The 19,433-nt window shown below is 38.4% G+C and overlaps 1 protein-coding gene across 3 annotated transcripts in view; it reads left to right on the forward strand.

The window, feature by feature from the left end:
* ptprn2 (protein tyrosine phosphatase receptor type N2) overlaps nt 1–19,433 on the forward strand; it is a 439,783-nt gene that overhangs the window by 278,645 nt on the left and 141,705 nt on the right. For all 3 annotated transcript variants that reach the window (XM_061965795.2, XM_061965796.1, XM_072913464.1), the window contains exon 11: nt 5,295–5,359. In XM_061965795.2, the coding sequence (XP_061821779.1) occupies nt 5,295–5,359 (65 nt within the window). The remainder of the gene's footprint in view (nt 1–5,294; nt 5,360–19,433) is intronic.

A 19,433-nucleotide genomic window follows, 5' to 3' on the forward strand; every position in this document is an offset into this window, starting at 1 on the left:
AGTGGATCTAACATAATATTGTGAGAGTCCAGTCCATAGTGGATCTAACATAATAGTATGAGAGTCCAGTCCATAGTGGATCTAACATAATAGTGAGAGTCCAGTCCATAGTGGATCTAACATAATAGCGTGAGAGTCCAGTCCATAGTGGATCTAACATAATAGTGTGAGAGTCCCGTCCATAGTGGATCTAACATAATAGTGTGAGAGTTCAGTCCATAGTGGATCTAACATAATAGTGTGAGAGTCCAGTCCATAGTGGATTTAACATAATAGTGTGAGAGTCCAGTCCATAGTGGATCTAACATAATAGTGTGAGAGTCCAGTCCATAGTGGATCTAACATAATAGTGTGAGAGTCCAGTCCATAGTGGATCTAACATAATATTGTGAGAGTCCAGTCCATAGTGGATCTAACATAATAGTGTGAGAGTCCAGTCCATAGCGGATCTAACATAATAGTGAGAGTCCATTCCATAGTGGATCTAACATAATAGTGTTGAGAGTCCAGTCCATAGTGGATCTAACATAATATTGTGAGAGTCCAGTCCATAGTGGATCTAACATAATAGTGAGAGTCCAGTCCATAGTGGATCTAACATAATAGCGTGAGAGTCCAGTCCATAGTGGATCTAACATAATAGTGTGAGAGTCCCGTCCATAGTGGATCTAACATAATAGTGTGAGAGTTCAGTCCATAGTGGATCTAACATAATAGTGTGAGAGTCCAGTCCATAGTGGATTTAACTTAATAGTGTGAGAGTCCAGTCCATAGTGGATCTAACATAATAGTGTGAGAGTCCAGTCTATAGTGGATCTAACATAATATTGTGAGAGTCCAGTCCATAGTGGATCTAACATAATATTGTGAGAGTCCAGAGTTGTGTTTATGTTGTGTTACGGTGCGGATGTTCTCCCGAAATGTTTGTCATTCTTGTTTGGTGTGGGTTCACAGTGTGGCGCATATTTGTAACAGTGTTAAAGTTGTTTATACGGCCACCCTCAGTGGGACCTGTATGGCTGTTGACCAAGTATGGATTGCATTCACTTGTGTGTGTGTGAAAAGCCGTAGATATTATATGATTGGGCCGGCACGCAAAGGCAGTGCCTTTAAGGTTTATTGGCGCTCTGGACTTCTCCCTACGTCCGTGTACACAGCGGCGTTTTAAAAAGTCATCCATTTTACTTTTTGAAACCGATACCGATAATTTCCGATATTACATTTTAAAGCATTCATCGGCCGATAATATCGGACATCTCTACTTGAGACCCATCATAGTGCAGTCTACACATATCTCTTATGTGTGACTGCCATCTACTGGTCACACCTATCATTACACCATGTACCAAATAAAATGGCTTTGAGGTGGGCAAGCTCAACCAAATGTATTCCTTACATTAGGCGCACCGGGTTATAAGGCGCACTGTCGAGTTTTGAGGGGGGAAAAAAAGGATTTTAAGTGCGCCTTATAGTCCGGAAAATACGATACTTGACAAAGTGACGGAGAGGAGATTTTTTGTTTGTTGTTACAGGGTTTTTAGCCTGCACTCTGTGAACCAACAGGTTTGAGTCGTTACAGACATACAATGTTGCCAGCTGTCTTACTGTCGTGTTCATTTTCATTGGTAACCTGATTTGGCCTTTTTAGACTTAGACTTCCTTTTTATTGTCATTCAAATTTGAACTTTACAGCACAGATAAGAACGAAATGTTGTTCCATAAGCTCATGGTAGTGCAGGATAAAAAAGCAATAAGGTGCATACATAAATAAATATATATATATATAAATAATATATAAATATATATATAAAATAAATAAATATATATAAATAAATAGGTTACTGTACAGATAAATATATTGCACTTTTTCACATGCGTCCACGTTTGTGGACGTATATTGTCTTTTTTTTATTCCAGCGAGTTAATCCATTTTGGGGGGAGTAGAGGGGATAATTTAATTATGATGCGTTCAAGAGTCTTACGGCCTGAGGGAAGAAGCTGTTACAGAACCTGGAGGTTCTGCTTTGGAGGCTGCGGAACCTCTTTCTAGAGTCCAGCAGTGAAAACAGTCCTTGGTGGGGGTGGGAGGAGTCTTTGCAGATTTTCTGAGCCCTGGTCAGGCAGCGGCTTTTTGCGATCTCCTGGATAGGAGGAATTGTTACGCCAATAAATGTTGATTATGTTAAAAGCCTGATCAGTAGGGTTGTAACTTTTTGGGGTCCCATTTTGTTCTTTAATTATACGTATTCATTATTACTATTATTATTAGCCTTGAAGGGTTCCCAGCCCCACCCACAACGAGCTAGCTAATGTGGCTGAAGCTAGTAAACTACAATGTCAGACGAGCAACAAAGACACTTCACTACAATTTACAATATTTCAAGAATGATTAGACAGCTAATATACCTTCAAAATTTATATTAGCCATGTTTTGAATGTTGTTTTTGTTCTAAAAAAATAAAAAATAAAATAAAATAAAATCGCTCGTCACACGGGCTAGCTAATGTGGCTGTAGTTGGTAAACTACAATGTCAGACTAGCAGCAAACAGACCACTACAATTGACAACATTTCATGAATGATTGGACAGCTAATCTACCTTAGCCATGTTTTGAATGTTGTTTTTGTTCTAAAATTGCTCGTCATATGGGCTAGCTAACGCGGCCATAGCTATTAAACTACGATGTCAGCCTGACCGCAAGGTTCACTACAATTTACTACATTTCATGAATGATTAGACAACTAATTTACTTTCAAAATTCACCTTGGCCATGTTTTGAATGTTTTTATTTTAAAATTACCTGTCATGTAGTTTAGCTAGTAAACTACAAGGTCAGACTAGCAGCAAACTGACTTCACTAAATTTACGACATCTCATAAATAATAAGACACCTAATCTGGCTTCAAAATTTACAATACTTATGTTTGAAAGTTTCTATTTTAATATCGCTCATATATAATATAATTAAAAAATATATATATATAATCCATCCATCCATTTTCTACCGCTTGTCCCTTTTGGGGTCGCGGGGGTACGCTGGTATAATATATAATATATATAGTATAATAAAATCTCCTGAAGAACAGGCTCGTCTTCAGTGGAAACAGGCTTGTCGGGATGAATTAGCCTCTGTGTTTTTTCCTGACCTAACGTATATTCCACTCTACCCCAGTATTGAGCACTGTATAATGGATAAACCACAGAAACTTCGACATACATATGTGTATATATATATATATATATATATATATATATATATATATATACATATATATATATATATATATATATATATGTATATATATATATATAAAGCCTATACATATATATATATATATATATATATATATATATATATATATATATATATATATATATATATATATATATATATATATATAAAGCCTATACATATATATGTATAGGCTTTATACATATATATATACATACACACATATATATATATATATTCCGAGTGTGAGGATGTCACGTTATCGATGGGAAAATGCATTTTTAAACAATATGATTTGCCTGAGCAGCTAGGAGACACCAAGAGTAACAAGCGTTAGAAAATGGATGAGAAAGGACAGATTTAAAAAAAATAATAATACAAAATATATATATTTTTTTTCATTTTATTTAAAATTTTTAATTTGGGACTTCCCGCGTACCATATTTTGGGGACCCCTGCTTTAGAACTTTGTTGTAAAAAATCTCCTTCCGCGTCTGTCCCTGACACCCGCATTCCAGGCTGGAAACACTCTGTGGAAACGCTCCCCACCCACAGTGCTTGGTGCCTCGTCTGAGCTGCTGTGACTTAGATTACCATAGTCACTAATTAGATTACTGTAGCAGTTCCACTGTTAGACACGGCACAGGAGCCAAGCGTGCAGTTTTTAGCAAGGTTTTAATGTACATAGAATTTCTCAAAGTTTCTCCAGCAGGACGTGACTTTTCAGTCACCTCCGTAACCTCCCTCCCCTCCTGTTCCTGGCCGCTTACTGTTAAAGACAACAGATGATCAGATGATTAGATTAACTCGTACCACCTGGGAAATCCAATCACCTGTCAGCTGTGTCTCGCCGTCAGCACTTGCATCGCCCCTATCTGATGGTGCTCTACCCTCAACACCATAGACGGAGGCGGTGACCTTTGCTCCTGCAGGCAGCGCTGGCCAGACCTCCCTCCACAATTACCATAGTAACTAATTAGATTACCGTATTTTTCGGACTATAAATCGCTCCGGAGTATAGGTCGCACCGGCCGAAAATGCATAATATAGAAGGGGAAAAACATATATAAGTCGCATTTTTGGGGGAAATGTATTTGATAAAACCCAACACCAAGAATAGACATTTGAAAGGCAATTTAAAATAAATAAAGAATAGTGAACAACAGGCTGAATAAGTGTACGTTATATGAGGCATAAATAACCAACTGAGAACGTGCCTGGTATGTTAACGTAACATATTATGGTAAGAGTCATTCAAATAACTATAACATATAGAAACAATCTGTCACTCCTAATAATCCCATGAAATCTTATACGTCTAGTCTCTTACGTGAATGAGCTAAATAATATTATTTGATATTTTACGGTATTGTGTTAATATTTTCACACATAAGTTGCTCCTGAGTATAAGTCGCACCCCCGGCCAAACTATGAAAAAAACTGCGACTTATAGTCCGAAAAATACAGTAATCACCTGTCAGTTGTGTCTCGCCGTCGGCAATGATGGTGCTCTGCCATCAACACCATAGACAGAGGCGGTGACCTTTGCTCCTGCAGGCAGCGCTGGCCACACCTCCCTCCACAATTACCATAGTAGCGAGTAGATCATGCAAAAGCGCAGATTTCAACCATTGAAATACTTTGTATAGTTCAAGACTTACGATCATTTGAAAACATCACTGCACATAATGGCGGCTAGCTACAGTTTCCATCTTAAAGATCTAAAAAAATGATTTGATGATTTGGCCTTAATTTGTCCAGGTCTGGTCTGAAGGATAGGAAAGGGTTAAGTGGGACTATGGACATTATTGATTATTGCGCTTTAGTGTTGCACAAACATGAGTTTATTCCACTTTGGATGAACGCGAAATGACGGCAGTTTCTGCGTGGGCCCGTTGTTCCCTGTGATCATTTTGACATCTGACTCACAGCGTTGCGTCATCCTCAGTATCACTGACCGCTCGTTCCCCTGCCAGCAAGTAGAAAATAAATAAATCAATAGTGCTACTTTGTCATCTTCTGCTCAAACTCATCAACGCCTCCGCTTTTGTCTTGTGTGCAGTGCAGCGGAAGCAGCAGCTGGAGAAGGAGACTGGCCTGAAGATAGTGGAGGCTGGTGTCAGTGACGTAAGTGTGTGTGTGTGTGTGGACTTGGATATTAGTGCGCCGTGTTCCAGCCAACGGCGGCGTGAATTCCTTTTGTTTTGGCTCACCTGCAGCTTCATTTGTGCAGCCGCACGCCGTGATCTTGAGAGGCAAATGTATTCCAGACACATCGCCGCTTAAGTGTTTGTCTGTGATTGCCTTCCAGCGTCTTCATTTCCTTTCAGGCGCGTTTGTCGCCATGGTGAATAAAAGGCAACAAGGCCGTCTGTAGACGTTGAATGCACGGCGGCGACTCTGTCCGGATTATGCGTGACATATTCATCGGGCAAAAATGAAAGGGCGGACAGGAGGACCCTCAGAATGATCCAGATGAAAGGAGAGTAGATGTGTATTCATCCCAACACTGATAAATATTCATATGTGTCAGAGTAAGGATCTAATCAAGCAGCCATTGATGCGTCATACATAGCCTTCCATGCTTGCTTAGTAAATGAATTTCTCCCTGCAAATGACACACACAGCCTTAGACCCCTGAGCCGCCCTGATCACCAAGCACCCGGGAGCTAAATGCATGGTGGGACCGTTGCCGTTGGCAACAACCGTCACCCTCTACTCTATAGACCAGATTATTTTGTGGTGTTTGTCCCTTATGGTGTCAGCCTTTCTTTTCCCATCGCCACATTTTACTCTCATCTCCGTTGTGTCTCCATTAGTCAACAATTATCTTAACCATTAGTCAACTAATTGGATAATAAAGCCTACACATATTTAATGGCCCTCATTTTTCCATCGGCTTCAAAATGCAGCTCATGTTATTTCAGGCTAACAAAGATGACTAATTCATTCATAAATATTTATTTATACTGTAACTGCTGCTCATTTAGCTGCTCAAAAAGGTTCATAATGTCTTCTTATTCATATATTTTTATTTTTATTTTCTTGTAATCAGACCATATTTTCGGTATATTAGATGGAATTTTTACCTTGTTTTTAGGTATATTATTACCATATTTTCGGTATATTCGATGGAATTTTTACCTTATTTTTAGGTATAGTATTACCATATTTTCGGTACATTAGATGGAATTTTTACCTTATTTTTAGGTATATTACCATATTTTCGGTATATTAGAAGGAATTTTAACCTTATTTTTAGGTATATTATTAACATATTTTCTGTATATTAGACGGAATTCTTACCTTATTTTTAGGTATATTATTACCATATTTTTGGTATAATAGGCAGATTTTTTACCTTATTTTTAGGTATATTATTACCATATTTTCGGTATATTAGATGGGATTTTTACCTTTTTTTAGATACATTATTGCCAATATTATTGCCATATTTTCAGTATATTAAATGGAATTTTACCTTATTTTTAGGTATAATATTAACATATTTTCGGTATATTAGATGGAATTTTACCTTATTTTTAGGTAAAAATTCCATCTAATATACCGAAAATATGGTCTGATTACAAGAACATTTGAAAAATGCTCTTTCAGCTGCTCAAAAAGGTTCATCATGTATTCTTATTCATATACTTTTTTAAATTTTCTTGTAATCAAACCATATTTTCGGTATATTAGATGGAATTTTTACCTTATTTGTAGGTATATTGTTACCATATTTTCGGTATATTAGATGGAATTTTTACCCCTATGTTTAGGTACAAATTCCATCTAATATACCGAAAATATTGTCTGATTACAAGAAAATTTGAAAAATGCTCATTCAGCTGCTCAAAAAGGTTCACTATGTCTTCTTATTCATATACTTTTTCAAATTTTCTTGTAATCAGACCATATTTTTGGTATATTAAATGGAATTTTTACCTTATTTTTAGGTATATTATTACCATATTTTCGGTATATTAGATGACGTTTTTACCTTTCTTTTTAGGTTAAAAAAAAGCCATTTAATATACCAAAAATATGGTCTAATTACAAGAATATTGCCATATTTTTGGTATATTAAATGGAATTTTTACCTTATTTTTAGGTGTATTATTACCATATTTTCGGTATATTAGATGGCGTTTTTACCTTTCTTTTTAGGTAAAAAAAATGCCATCTAATATACCAAAAATATGGTCTGATTACAAGAATATTACCATATTTTTGGTATATTAGATGGAATTTTTACCTTATTTTTAGGTATATTATTACCATATTTTCGGTATATTAAATGGCGTTTTTACCTTTCTTTTTAGGTAAAAAAAAAAGCCATCTAATATACCAAAAATATGGTCTGATTACAAGAATATTACCATATTTTTGGTGTATTAAATGGAATTTTTACCTTATTTTTAGGTATATTATTACCATATTTTCAGTATATTAGATGGAGTTTTTACCTTTCCTTTTAGGTAAAAATTCCATCTAATATACCAAAAATTTGGTCTGATTACAAGAACATTTGATAAAGGCTCAGTCAGCTGCTCAAAAAGGTTCATTATGTATTCATATTCATATACTTTTTTAAATGTTCTTGTAATCAGACCATATTTTCGGTATATTAGATGGAATTTTTACCTTACTTTTAGGTATATTATTACCATATTTTCGGTATATTAGATGGAATTTTGACCTTTTAAGTATTTTTAGGAATTTTTACCTTATTTTTAGGTATATTATTACCATAGTTTCAGTATATTAGATGGAATATTTACCTTATTTTTAGGTAAAAATTCCATCTAATAGACCGAAAATATGGTCTGATTACAAGAAAATTTGAAAAATGCTCATTCAGCTACTACAAAAATTAAAATGACTAATAAAATATTGTCCATTTAAAAGAAATGAAAGGCAAAGTGCTTAAAAAAAACAACTAACCTTGTTTACGTATTAAAAACAGTTAAATAGCAGCAATGAGAACAAACAACAAAACACAAAATCTAACTTCCTCAAAAAGAATGTGATGTTTAAAAAGCTGCACACTGATATATTGACTATTGATTAACTCTTGGCAGTTTTAGCACTCTAATAGACTCAATGTGTAGAATTCTTTCTTTGATTAATTATTAAAATGTGGTCTATTTAATGATACAAGGGTGTCAAACTCATTTTAGCTCAGGGGCCGCATGGAGGAAAATCTGTGCACCGGACTATTAAAACCATGGCGTTAAAACTAAAAAAAATAAGGAAAACTTCCAATTGTTTTCTTTGTCTTACTTTGGCCAAAAATAGAACAAACATATTCTGAAAATATTACAATAAAAACATAGAAAAAACTACCGGCAGCGGTAAAGTTTAGATCCATGAAAGAAAGAAGAAAGTGAATGAACGTTTATAACTGAATACATTTCTATATGCATAAAAATTTGTTTTATTTTGTATTTTTTTAATTTTTTATGAATTAACGTTTATGACAACCTTTTTCCAAAACACAATATAAAATGTGAGATATAACAAAATAATGCATACATTTATCATTTGTTTTCAAAACGGTTGCAAAAAAGTGGGACTCCAAAAATGTACTGTGTGACCCCATTTGTATGACTTGATGGGATCCCAAATACAGATCAGCAGGTACCAGAAGGTAAGAAAAGTTGCTTTTGCATAATATTGTGGGACAAAACGCCAGATAATACGTCTTACCTTATACACACACCATAATAATACTCGTATGTTTAATGCGCCGACAAGCTGTGCGGCTTCATAGCTTGCCAAAATCGTACTAAAACATTTTGATAGATTTTTGAGCGCCGTGTATAATGTTCTATATTTTCAATGGAACATATAAAATGTTGGTGTTGTTTACTTGAGACATATTGCCATCATAGTGCAGCCTACGCTCATATCTTATGTTTGACTGCCATCTACTGGTCACACTTGTCATTACACCATGTACCAAATAAAATAGCTTCGAGGTGGGTAAGCTCAACCAAACGTATTTCTTACATCAGGCGCACCGGGTTATAAGGCGCACTGTCGAGTTTTGAGGGGGAAAAAAGATTTTAAGTGCACCTTATAGTCTGGAAAATACTGTATTTAATCTAATGATACCTCTGCCTTGGTATGTGTGTGTGTGTGGTTTGCGTTTGTTAAAGTGTCTTTTTTTTTCGGCATTGCAAATTGAGGCTGTTTTAAAACATACTTGAGTTTAGCTGGTTGACTTTGGCTCCGCTTTAAATACTCGCGTATTGCAGATGTACTTCCGTTAAAAACAAGGTCCGCTTTGCAAAATGAGCAAGGTATTCATGTTTTTGACAAAAATAAGTGGAAATATCCTCACACTTTACATGTTAGCACTGGCCATGTTTTTGCGAGTGACCCACGAGTGAGGACGTCACGACTATTGTCGACAAATATAATTGTCGGCGACAAATTTTGTTTTCTGTGTCGAGTAATCCTTGCAGCCCGACTCCATTATGTTATGTGATTCACACTTTTCCCCAATTATTTTTGTTTAATTTATAGAGATGTCCGATAATATCGGACTGCCGATATTATCGGCCGATAAATGCTTTAAAATGTAATATCGGAAATCATCTGTATCGGTTTCAAAAAGTACAATTTATGACTTTTTAAAACGCCGCTGTACGGAGTGGTACACAGACGTAGGGAGAAGTACAGAGCAGTTGCGTCTCCCAGTCATACTTGCCAACCCTCCCGATTTTCCCGGGAGACTCCCGAATTTCCCGGGAGACTCCCGAATTTCAGTGCCCCTCCCGAAAATCTCCCGGGGCAACCATTCTCCCGATTTTCTCCCGATTTCCACCCAGATAACAATATTGGGGGCGTGCCGGCCCAATCACATAATATCTACGGCTTTTCACACACACAAGTGAATGCAATACATACTTGGTCAACAGCCATACAGGTCACATGGAGGGTGGCCGTATAAACAACTCTAACACTGTAACAAATATGCGCCACACTGTGAACCCACACCAAACAAGAATGACAAACACATTTCGGGAGAACATCCGCACCGTAACACAACATAAACACAACAGAACAAATACCCAGAACCCCTTGCAGCACTAACTCTTCCGGGACGCTACAATATCAGAATCAGAATCAGAATCAGCTTTATTGTCATTACGCAAGGTAACGAGATTGAGGCCATTCCATACAGTGCGATGTGTGCATGCTAGAAAAACAATGTGCAAATATATAGAAATATAAAAAATGTAGAAGTGCAATGAATATGGTGTGAAATGAATATATACATGAAAAAACAAAACAAAAACAGGGTGGTTGGTGGAATGGGTTATTGCACCGAAGAGAAGGCAGTTATGAGGGACAATGGGGCAGTCCGTTCAGGATGGTTATGGCCCTGGGGAAGAATATATACGCCCCCTGCTACCATAAACTCCCCCCCCCCCCCCCCACCCCCAACCCCACCCACCTCAACCTCCTCATGCTCTCTCAGGGAGAGCATGTCCCAAATTCCAAGCTGCTGTTTTGAGGCATGTTAAAAAAATAATAATGCACTTTGTGACTTCAATAATAATTAAAGCTGCAAGCAGCGATGGACGGGACCGACTTTGAGGGCTCATAAAATCTAAACCGGAGCAGTAATTAAAACTCTTTCATCAACTTTTAATCAGAAGGGTTCAATCTCTCTCCTGTGCTAATTTGAAGCCGACACGACAAACGCGCTCAGAGGAGATAATGTTTGAAAAAAGGTGAAGGGGGAATTGCAAACTTCCTGTTGATTTTTGCTGGGGGTTGTGAGTGAATGAAATCTAGGTCTAAGTCAGACCTACATAGAGGTTTTTGTTTCATGACTCTACGACATTCCTACTGGGAGTTACAGGCAGTTTTGTCTGTGTTTTCTTCATAGGGGGGCGCTAGAGCGCAATTTTGAGTTTTAGGGTTTGGTTTTTTGATGAGATCGCAATTTTCGGCAGTCCTGGTGTGTGTGTCCAATTTGGTGAGTTTTGAAGCATGTTAAGGGGGTCAAATTACAGCTCAAAGAGGCGGCGGTATAATAATCATAAAACGCTAGAAATACAATAGGGTCCTCTGTCCCATAGGGACTCGGTCCCTAAATATGGCAGTGCCATGTTGGCATTTTTTTTCCATAACTTGAGTTGATTTATTTTGGAAAACCTTGTTACATTGTTTAATGCATCCAGCGGGGCATCACAACAAAATTAGGCATAATAATGTGTTAATTCCACGACTGTATATATCGGTATCGGTTGATATCGGAATCGGTAACTAAGAGTTGGACAATATCGGATATCGGCAAAAAAGCCGTTATCGGACATCTCTATTAATTAATGTATTTTTTGTCATCCTGCACTTAGGCGGCGCCGGTGCAGGGCTGTGTTTGTCATATCGAGCCTATTTGTAGATAATTAGCCGCAATAATAGCCCCTCTGCAGGAGAGAGGCGGGGGGAGGAAGGGAAAAAGCCGCCTTCCACCTCATGGGGAGAAAATGTGTTCCTTGACTCGTGTTTGTCGAGATGCATTTTAAAGAAGTGCAACACAGACGGCTCTCTCTGGATGAGGGGCAGAGTTGGAGAAAATAATAGCTTTTAACAGGAGGGCCTGTGGAGTAGCCCCTTCAAACACATTTAGCTTAAAAGGTATGAAACCAAAAGCCGGTTTTAAGTCAATTTTCTGTAAATTGACCACGGTTATGAGTGACTGCATGCTTTTTACCTATTAGCCCAAAAATGGAAATGTGTTGGTTAAATTGCTTGGCGAATGCCTAAGAGGGACACATTAAGTAAAGTATTAGCTTTAGTGCACACTACTGGAATAAAAGCGACAGTCATTAAGTCTTGTCCCTGGCAAGTCCCCCTTGTTCCATTTCTGTTTAAGAGGCGACAAATGACAAAACAGCTTAGGAAAGATTGGCCAGATAGCGACAGCGTCAATAGCGCGAGATGGCGACGGGGATAAGGACATGTCAAAGTGTGTGTGGGGGGGAGAAGGAGACATCAATCGATGGGCAGAGAGAAAGCTACTCCGTTCTCCATCCTCAACACGGAATACAAAAAATGCCATCTTTGCGTTTCTTAGATCAGTGTTTCTCAACCTTTTTTGAGCCAAGGCACATTTTTTTGCGTTGAAAAAATGCGGAGGCACACCACCAGCAGAAATCATTAAAGGGGAACATTATCACAATTTCAGAATTGTTAAAACCATTAAAAATCAGTTCCCAGTGGCTTATTATGTTTTTCGAAGTTTTTTTCAAAATTTTACCCGTCACGCAATATCCCTAAAAAAAGCTTTAAAGTGCCTGATTTTAACCATCGTTATATACACCCGTCCATTTTCCTGTGACGTCACATAGTGAAGCCAACTCAAACAAACATGGCGGAAAGAACAGCAAGCTATAGCGACATTAGCTCGGATTCAGACTCTGATTTCAGCGGCTTAAGCGATTCAACAGATTACGCATGTATTGAAACGGATGGTTGTAGTGTGGAGGCAGGTAGCGAAAACGAAATTGAAGAAGAAACTGAAGCTATTGAGCCATATCGGTTTGAACCGTATGTGTCACAGCGTGGGCTATGGAGTTTTTGTTTTCCCAAGATTCAAGTGAATTTGGATCGGACATGGCTTGAAGGTGGGTACATGATTTATTTATTACTATCAAAAAGGAACAAACAAAAAGCGCGCACAATCGCGGAGGTAAAAAAATTTGGCGAATGAAAACAAAACTTGCACAAAGGCAGAAACTGAACACAAAATAACAAAACACTTACTGTGGCATGGGACCGTGGACAGGGCTTGAAACGAGAGGATAGCAGGGTTAGAAAAGATATGACACCAGGACGAACAACAGAAAATGAAAAGCTTAAATAACACAGACATGATTAACAACAGGTGCGTGACTCAAAACAGGTGCGTGACATGACAGGTGAAAACTAATGGGTTGCTATGGTGACAAACAAGAGTGCATAATGAGTCCAAACGTGGAACAGGTGAAACTAATGGGTAACCATGGAAACAAGACAAGGGAGTGAAAAGCCAGAAACTAAAGAGTCAATAACTAAACAAAAATGACTAAAACATGATTACACAGACATGACAGTATGCAAGCGAAACCGACGAAAACGACACGACAGCCAGCGACACGGGAGAAAGCGAGGACGAATTCAGCGATCCCCTTTCTAACCAACGATTGGTATGTGTTTGTTTGGCATTAAAGGAAACTAACAACTATGAACTAGGTTTACAGCATATGAAATACATTTGGCAACAACATGCACTTTGAGAGTGCAGACAGCCCAATTTTCATCAATTAATATATTCTGTAGACATACCCTCATGTCAGCAGGCCAGGGAAGCTAGGGTCGATATTCTTCTCTTGATCATCTTCGGGACGGTGTGAGCCAAGACATCCAGGGGGTTTAGCTCGCTCGTCTGCGGGAACAAACTGCCGCCATTGCTTGCCGTGCTACCGAGGTCCTTTGTCCCTGAATAGCTCACACACTCCGGCAGATTCAATGGGGGTCTGGCGGCAGATTTCTTTGACTTTATCGTTGGAAATGCATCTGCTTTGAGTGTCGCAGGATATCCACACATTCTTGCCATCTCTGTCGTAGCATAGCTTTCGTCGGTAAAGTGTGCGGAACAAACGTCCAATTTCTTGCCACTTTCGCATCTTTGGGCCACTGGTGCAACTTGAATCCCGTCCCTGTTCGTGTTGTTACACCCTCCGACAACACACCGACGAGGCATGATGTCTCCAAGGTACGGAAAACAGTGGAAAAAAACGGAAAATAACAGAGCTGATTTGACTCGGTGTTTGAGAAAATGGCGGATTGCTTCCCGATGCGACGTCATCGCTCCGAGAGCGAATAATAGAAAGGCGTTTAATTCGCCAAAATTCACCCATTTAGAGTTCGGAAATCGGTTAAAAAAATAATATGGTCTTTTGTCTGCAACATCAAGGTATATATTGACGCTTACATAGGTCTGGTGATAATGTTCCCCTTTAAATAACGAAACTCAGTTGACAGTAAAAAGTCGTTGTCGAAATTGTTGGATATGAATTCAAACCATAACCATAACCAACCATGCATCACTATAGGTCTTGTCTCAAAGTAGGTCTACTGTCACGACCTGTCACATCTTGCCGTGACTTATTGTGAGTTTTACTTGTGTTTTACTTCCTGTCTTGTGCTCCTATTTTGGTGTTGATTGTCATGTCATGTACAAATGTACTTTGTGGACGCCGTCTGCTCCACACGCTGTAAGTCTTTGCTGTCGTCCAGCATTCTGTTTTTGTTTACTTTGTAGCCAGTTCAGTTTTAGTTTCGTTCTGCATTGCTTTCCCTAAGCTTCAATGCCTTTTCTTAGGGGCACTCACCTTTTTTTATTTTTGGTTTAAGCGTTAGATACCTTTTTACCTGCACGCTGCCTCCCGCTGTTTCCGACATCTACAAAGCAATTAGCTACCGGCTACCACCTACTGAGATGGAAGAGTATTACACGGTTATTCCGTCGAGCTCTAGACAGCACCGACACTCAACAACAACACATAATTTGCAGACTATAATTACTGGTTTGCAAACAATATTTTTAACCCAAATAGGTGAAATTAGATAATCTCCCACGGCACACCAGACTGTATCTCACGGCACACTAGTGTGCCGCGGAACAGTGGTTGAAAAACATTGTCTTAGATGATCTATGCGCGATGAACAGCCGTGTCTCAAGTGGCAACATCGGTCAGAGCATTAATATCAAATGGAGTAAGTGTGGGGTAAAGAAAGGATCGATTCTTAAATGCAGCTTGATTGAGATGTGGAAGATTTTGAACCCAAGTGTACAGCTCTGGTAATGGGTACATTCGCACCCACCTGCACAAATGTACTTCAAAATGGAACAATCAAAATAAATATGACTTTTTTGTTTTGTTTACTAGGGTATGCATATATAACATGCATTAGTTTGACCATTTAAAATGAAGGATAATAAAAAGGAGATGCTTGGAAATAGCATAAAAATGCCCCAAAAACTTGGAAAAACGCGATTCGTAGCGTTACTTTTTGGTGTAACCATCATGAGCGTTCTGTTCAGGTATATTTCTTTTATATTTTGATAATCATAAATAGGTATTAATCTTTAAAGGCCTACTGAAATGCGATTTTCTTATTTAAACGGGGATAGCAGGTCCATTCTATGTGTCATACTTGATCATTTCGCGATATTGCCATATTTTTGCTGAAAGGATTTAGTAGAGAACATCAACGATAAAGTTCGCAACTTTTGGTCGCCGATAAAAAAGCCTTGCTTGTACCGGAAGTAGCAGACGAGTAGCGTGACGTCACAGGTTGTGGAGCTCCTCACATCTGCACATTGTTTACAATCATGGCCACCAGCAGCGAGAGCGATTCGGACCGAGAAAGCGACGACTTCCCCATTAATTTGAGCGAGGATGAAAGATTTGTGGATGAGGAAAGTGAGAGTGAAGGACTAGAGGGCAGTGGGAGCGATTCAGATAGGGAAGATGCTGTGAGAGGCGGGTGGGACTTGATAGTCAGGTAAAAACATGTTTTTTTCTTATAAGTTTCACTTGGGCCCCTTCTACACTAAGCTGGCTAAGGTTATCCGTCCTCCGGCGCAACGCGACCTAGTACGCATGCGCGGAAAATGCGCACATCATAGTCACCTCCAGTGTTGCTTTGTGTGCAAGTTCTTAAATTTAACTTATCTGAACTAGGGATGTCCCGATCCAGGTTTTTGCACTTCCGATACGATACCGATATTGTTTTTGCATTTCCGATCCGATACCGATACTGACCGATACCGATACTGACCGATACTGGCCTATCCGAGCATGTATTAAAGTTTAAAGTTATTTAGCCTACTTAGTTGTCAGAATCATGTTGAAAAGGGTTTTAGTACTCTTGATAACAACTAGCCAGCTGAATTAGGGGAGTTTGAATAATACACAATGGTTGGTAACAAGAAACTGACCTGTTTATTCAAGGATAAACACAAAATAGACAAAATTATACACGACAAACAGAAATGGCATCATTGAACTAGGGCTGGGCGATATGGCCTTTTTTTAATATTGCGATATTTTAAGGCCATATTGCGATACACAATATATATATCGATATTTTGCCTTAGCCTTGAATGAACACTTGATGCATATAATCACAGCAGTATGATGATTCTATGTGTTTTGATTGATTGATTGGTTGAGACTTTTATTAGTAGGTTGCACAGTGAAGTACATATTCCGTTCAATTGACCACTAAATGGTAACACAGTTTATCAACTTGTTTAAGTCGGGGTCCACTTACAGACACACATACAGATATATACTATCAGATATATACTATCATCATAATACAGTCATCACACAAGATAATCACATTGAATTATTTACATTATTTATAATCCAGGGTGTGGAGGGGGGCGCCGGATGTAAGTGTCAAAAAGACAGCCAAAAGAGTTTGATATGAGAATAAATCTAAAGTTAAAATATAGGGTAGAAATGCACCCATTTGCAGGAAATGTAGTCTTGATTTTTAAAATGTTCTTTCAAGGCTTGCATGTCTACATTAAAACATTCTTCTTCATACTGCATTAATATATGCTACTTTTAAACTTTCATGCAGAGATTTTTTTTAAATGTCTCAAAAAAAATTCAGTGTTGACAGCTAGATTTTTGTGGACATGTTCCATAAATATTGATGTTAAAGATTTATTTTTTTGTGAATAAATGTTTGGAATTAAGTTCATGAATCCAGATGGATCTCTATTACAATCCCCAAAGAGGGCACTTGATGATTACTTCTATGTGTAGAAATCTTTATTTATAATTGAATCACTTGTTTATTTTTCAACAAGTTTTTAGTTATTTTTATATCTTTTTTTCCAAATAGTTAAAGAAAGACCACAACAAATGAGCACTATTTTACACTGTTATACAATTTAATAAATCAGAAACTGATGACATAGTGCTGTATTTTACTTCTTTATCTCTTTTTTTCAACCAAAAATGCTTTGTTCTGATTAGGGGGTACTTGAATTAAAAAAATGTTCACAGGGGGTACATCACTGAAAAAAGGTTGAGAACCACTGCCTTAGAGGGAGCGTTGCTCGCACGGCTGCGCTAGCATCACAGCTAACGTTAGCCATGCTGCTACCTCTCTGCTCGGGGAGGACGTATACGTATGTGACGTATGACGTGACAGTATGTGACGTATGACGTGACAGTATGTGACGTATGACGTGACAGTATGTGACGTGTGTAAGAAGGTGCGTTGCTGTCTGTGAGAAGCACAAACACAGGAAAGAGTGAGAAGAGCCTGTCGTGTAATGCCAGCAGCTAAATGCAACAGCGTGAGAGTTCACAGACGTGTGGATGTGTTGAATGTGTGCTGGAAAATGCGGAACGGAAATTACGGAGCAGCAGAAAAGTGGAATGTATTATTTAAATAGGTGCGTTGGAAAACACGGACTGGAGTTTTTTTTAAAACTGGATCTGGATGGGCATTTTCCCATGCCTTGCCGATACGCAATTTTTGGCAAATATCGGCAGCCGATCCGATCCAAATATCGGATCGGGACATCCCTAATCTGAACAATACCCAGTGTTGTGGTATTTCAATTACTGTATTTTTCGGAGTATAAATCGCTCCGGAGTATAAGTCGCACCGGCCGAAAATGCATAATAAAGGAGGAAAAAAACATATATAAGTCGCACTGGAGTATTAGTCACATTTTTTGGGGACATTTATTAGATAAAAGCCAACACCAAGAATAGACATTTGAAAGGCAATTTAAAATAAATAAATAAAGAATAGTGAACAACAGGCTGAATAAGTGTATGTTATATGAGGCATAAATAACCAACTGAGAAGGTGCCTGGTATGTTAACGTAACATATTATGGTAAGAGTCATTCAAATAACTATAACATATAGAACATGCTATACGTTTACCAAACAATCTGTCACTCCTAATCGCTAAATCCCATGAAATCTTATACGTCTAGTCTCTTACGTGAATGAGATAAATAATAATATTTGATATTTTACGCTAATGTGTTAATAATTTCAGACATAAGTCGCTCCTGAGTATAAGTCGCACCCCCGGCCAAACTATGAAAAAAACTGCGATTTATAGTCCGAAAAATACGGTAACTGTAATCCAGTGTGCTGTGGGGCCCTATTGTAGTGAATCACACCTAAGCCATCATAAATTAATCAAATCTTTAATGGACATGTGAAAATAAACAATGTGATAAAGAATATTTGACATCAATCAATCTAGGGATCTAGATATCTGGTCAGGACACTCCTCACTCTTTTTGCCTTCACCTTCATTGTCCATTTGTTTTTGGTGACTTCAAATACTCTGGACCTAGACGTTGAGTCCGCGACATACATGGCGGACAATAACTGATACAGTCTGCTTTGCCTGTCCAAAAGCATTCGCCGTTTTTCATAGTCTTCCCTCGTCGGCCAGGTAATACAAAGCACACACTATCTTTTTTTATCACATCCACGGGAGCCCGCATTCTCGTTGTCTCTCCTTCGACAAATGGACAATGTTTTTCGCTAAGTAGAATCACAGCTCACCTGGACATTCGAAAGTCCTCTTGCCGTCTGAGAAGTGTTGTATCCCAAATAGCTGCAATCCACTTTCTCGTAAGGTATTTATGTGTGATTTCCACAATCCATGTACAAGAAGGAGAAACACAGTATGTCTGGATGACTCGCCTCCATATTTCCAGTGGTTAGCTCCGAGTTACGAAACCGCTTTATTATGAAGCTGGCTGTGGCGCGTTCTTTCTGACATCACTTCCTGGCGTCACTTCCTCTCCGAACTCAGTTTGTAAACGATCAATGAGTCCATACAATGATGAGAGCCAGAGATTCAAGAAAAACATGGCGCACTTACCCGTGTAGAAAATGATCCACGGAGGGGAACCTTAAACGATGATTTAGTGTGGCCAAAACGGGGCTTAGGCTGAATAATTATTCCTTTAATGAGGCTTAATGTAGACAAGGTCTTGGACTCCTAAACTGAAGAGCACCAGAGGAACACATTTTGCCACACCCGAGCAGCACCTACTAATAGTCCACGCTATTTTATGGATTGCAGATGCTTTTTGCCGCAGGGTTCTTACAAACCCCGTTTCTATATGAGTTGG

This window comes from Nerophis lumbriciformis, linkage group LG07 (genome assembly GCF_033978685.3).
Source record: "Nerophis lumbriciformis linkage group LG07, RoL_Nlum_v2.1, whole genome shotgun sequence".
Taxonomy (NCBI): domain Eukaryota; kingdom Metazoa; phylum Chordata; class Actinopteri; order Syngnathiformes; family Syngnathidae; genus Nerophis; species Nerophis lumbriciformis.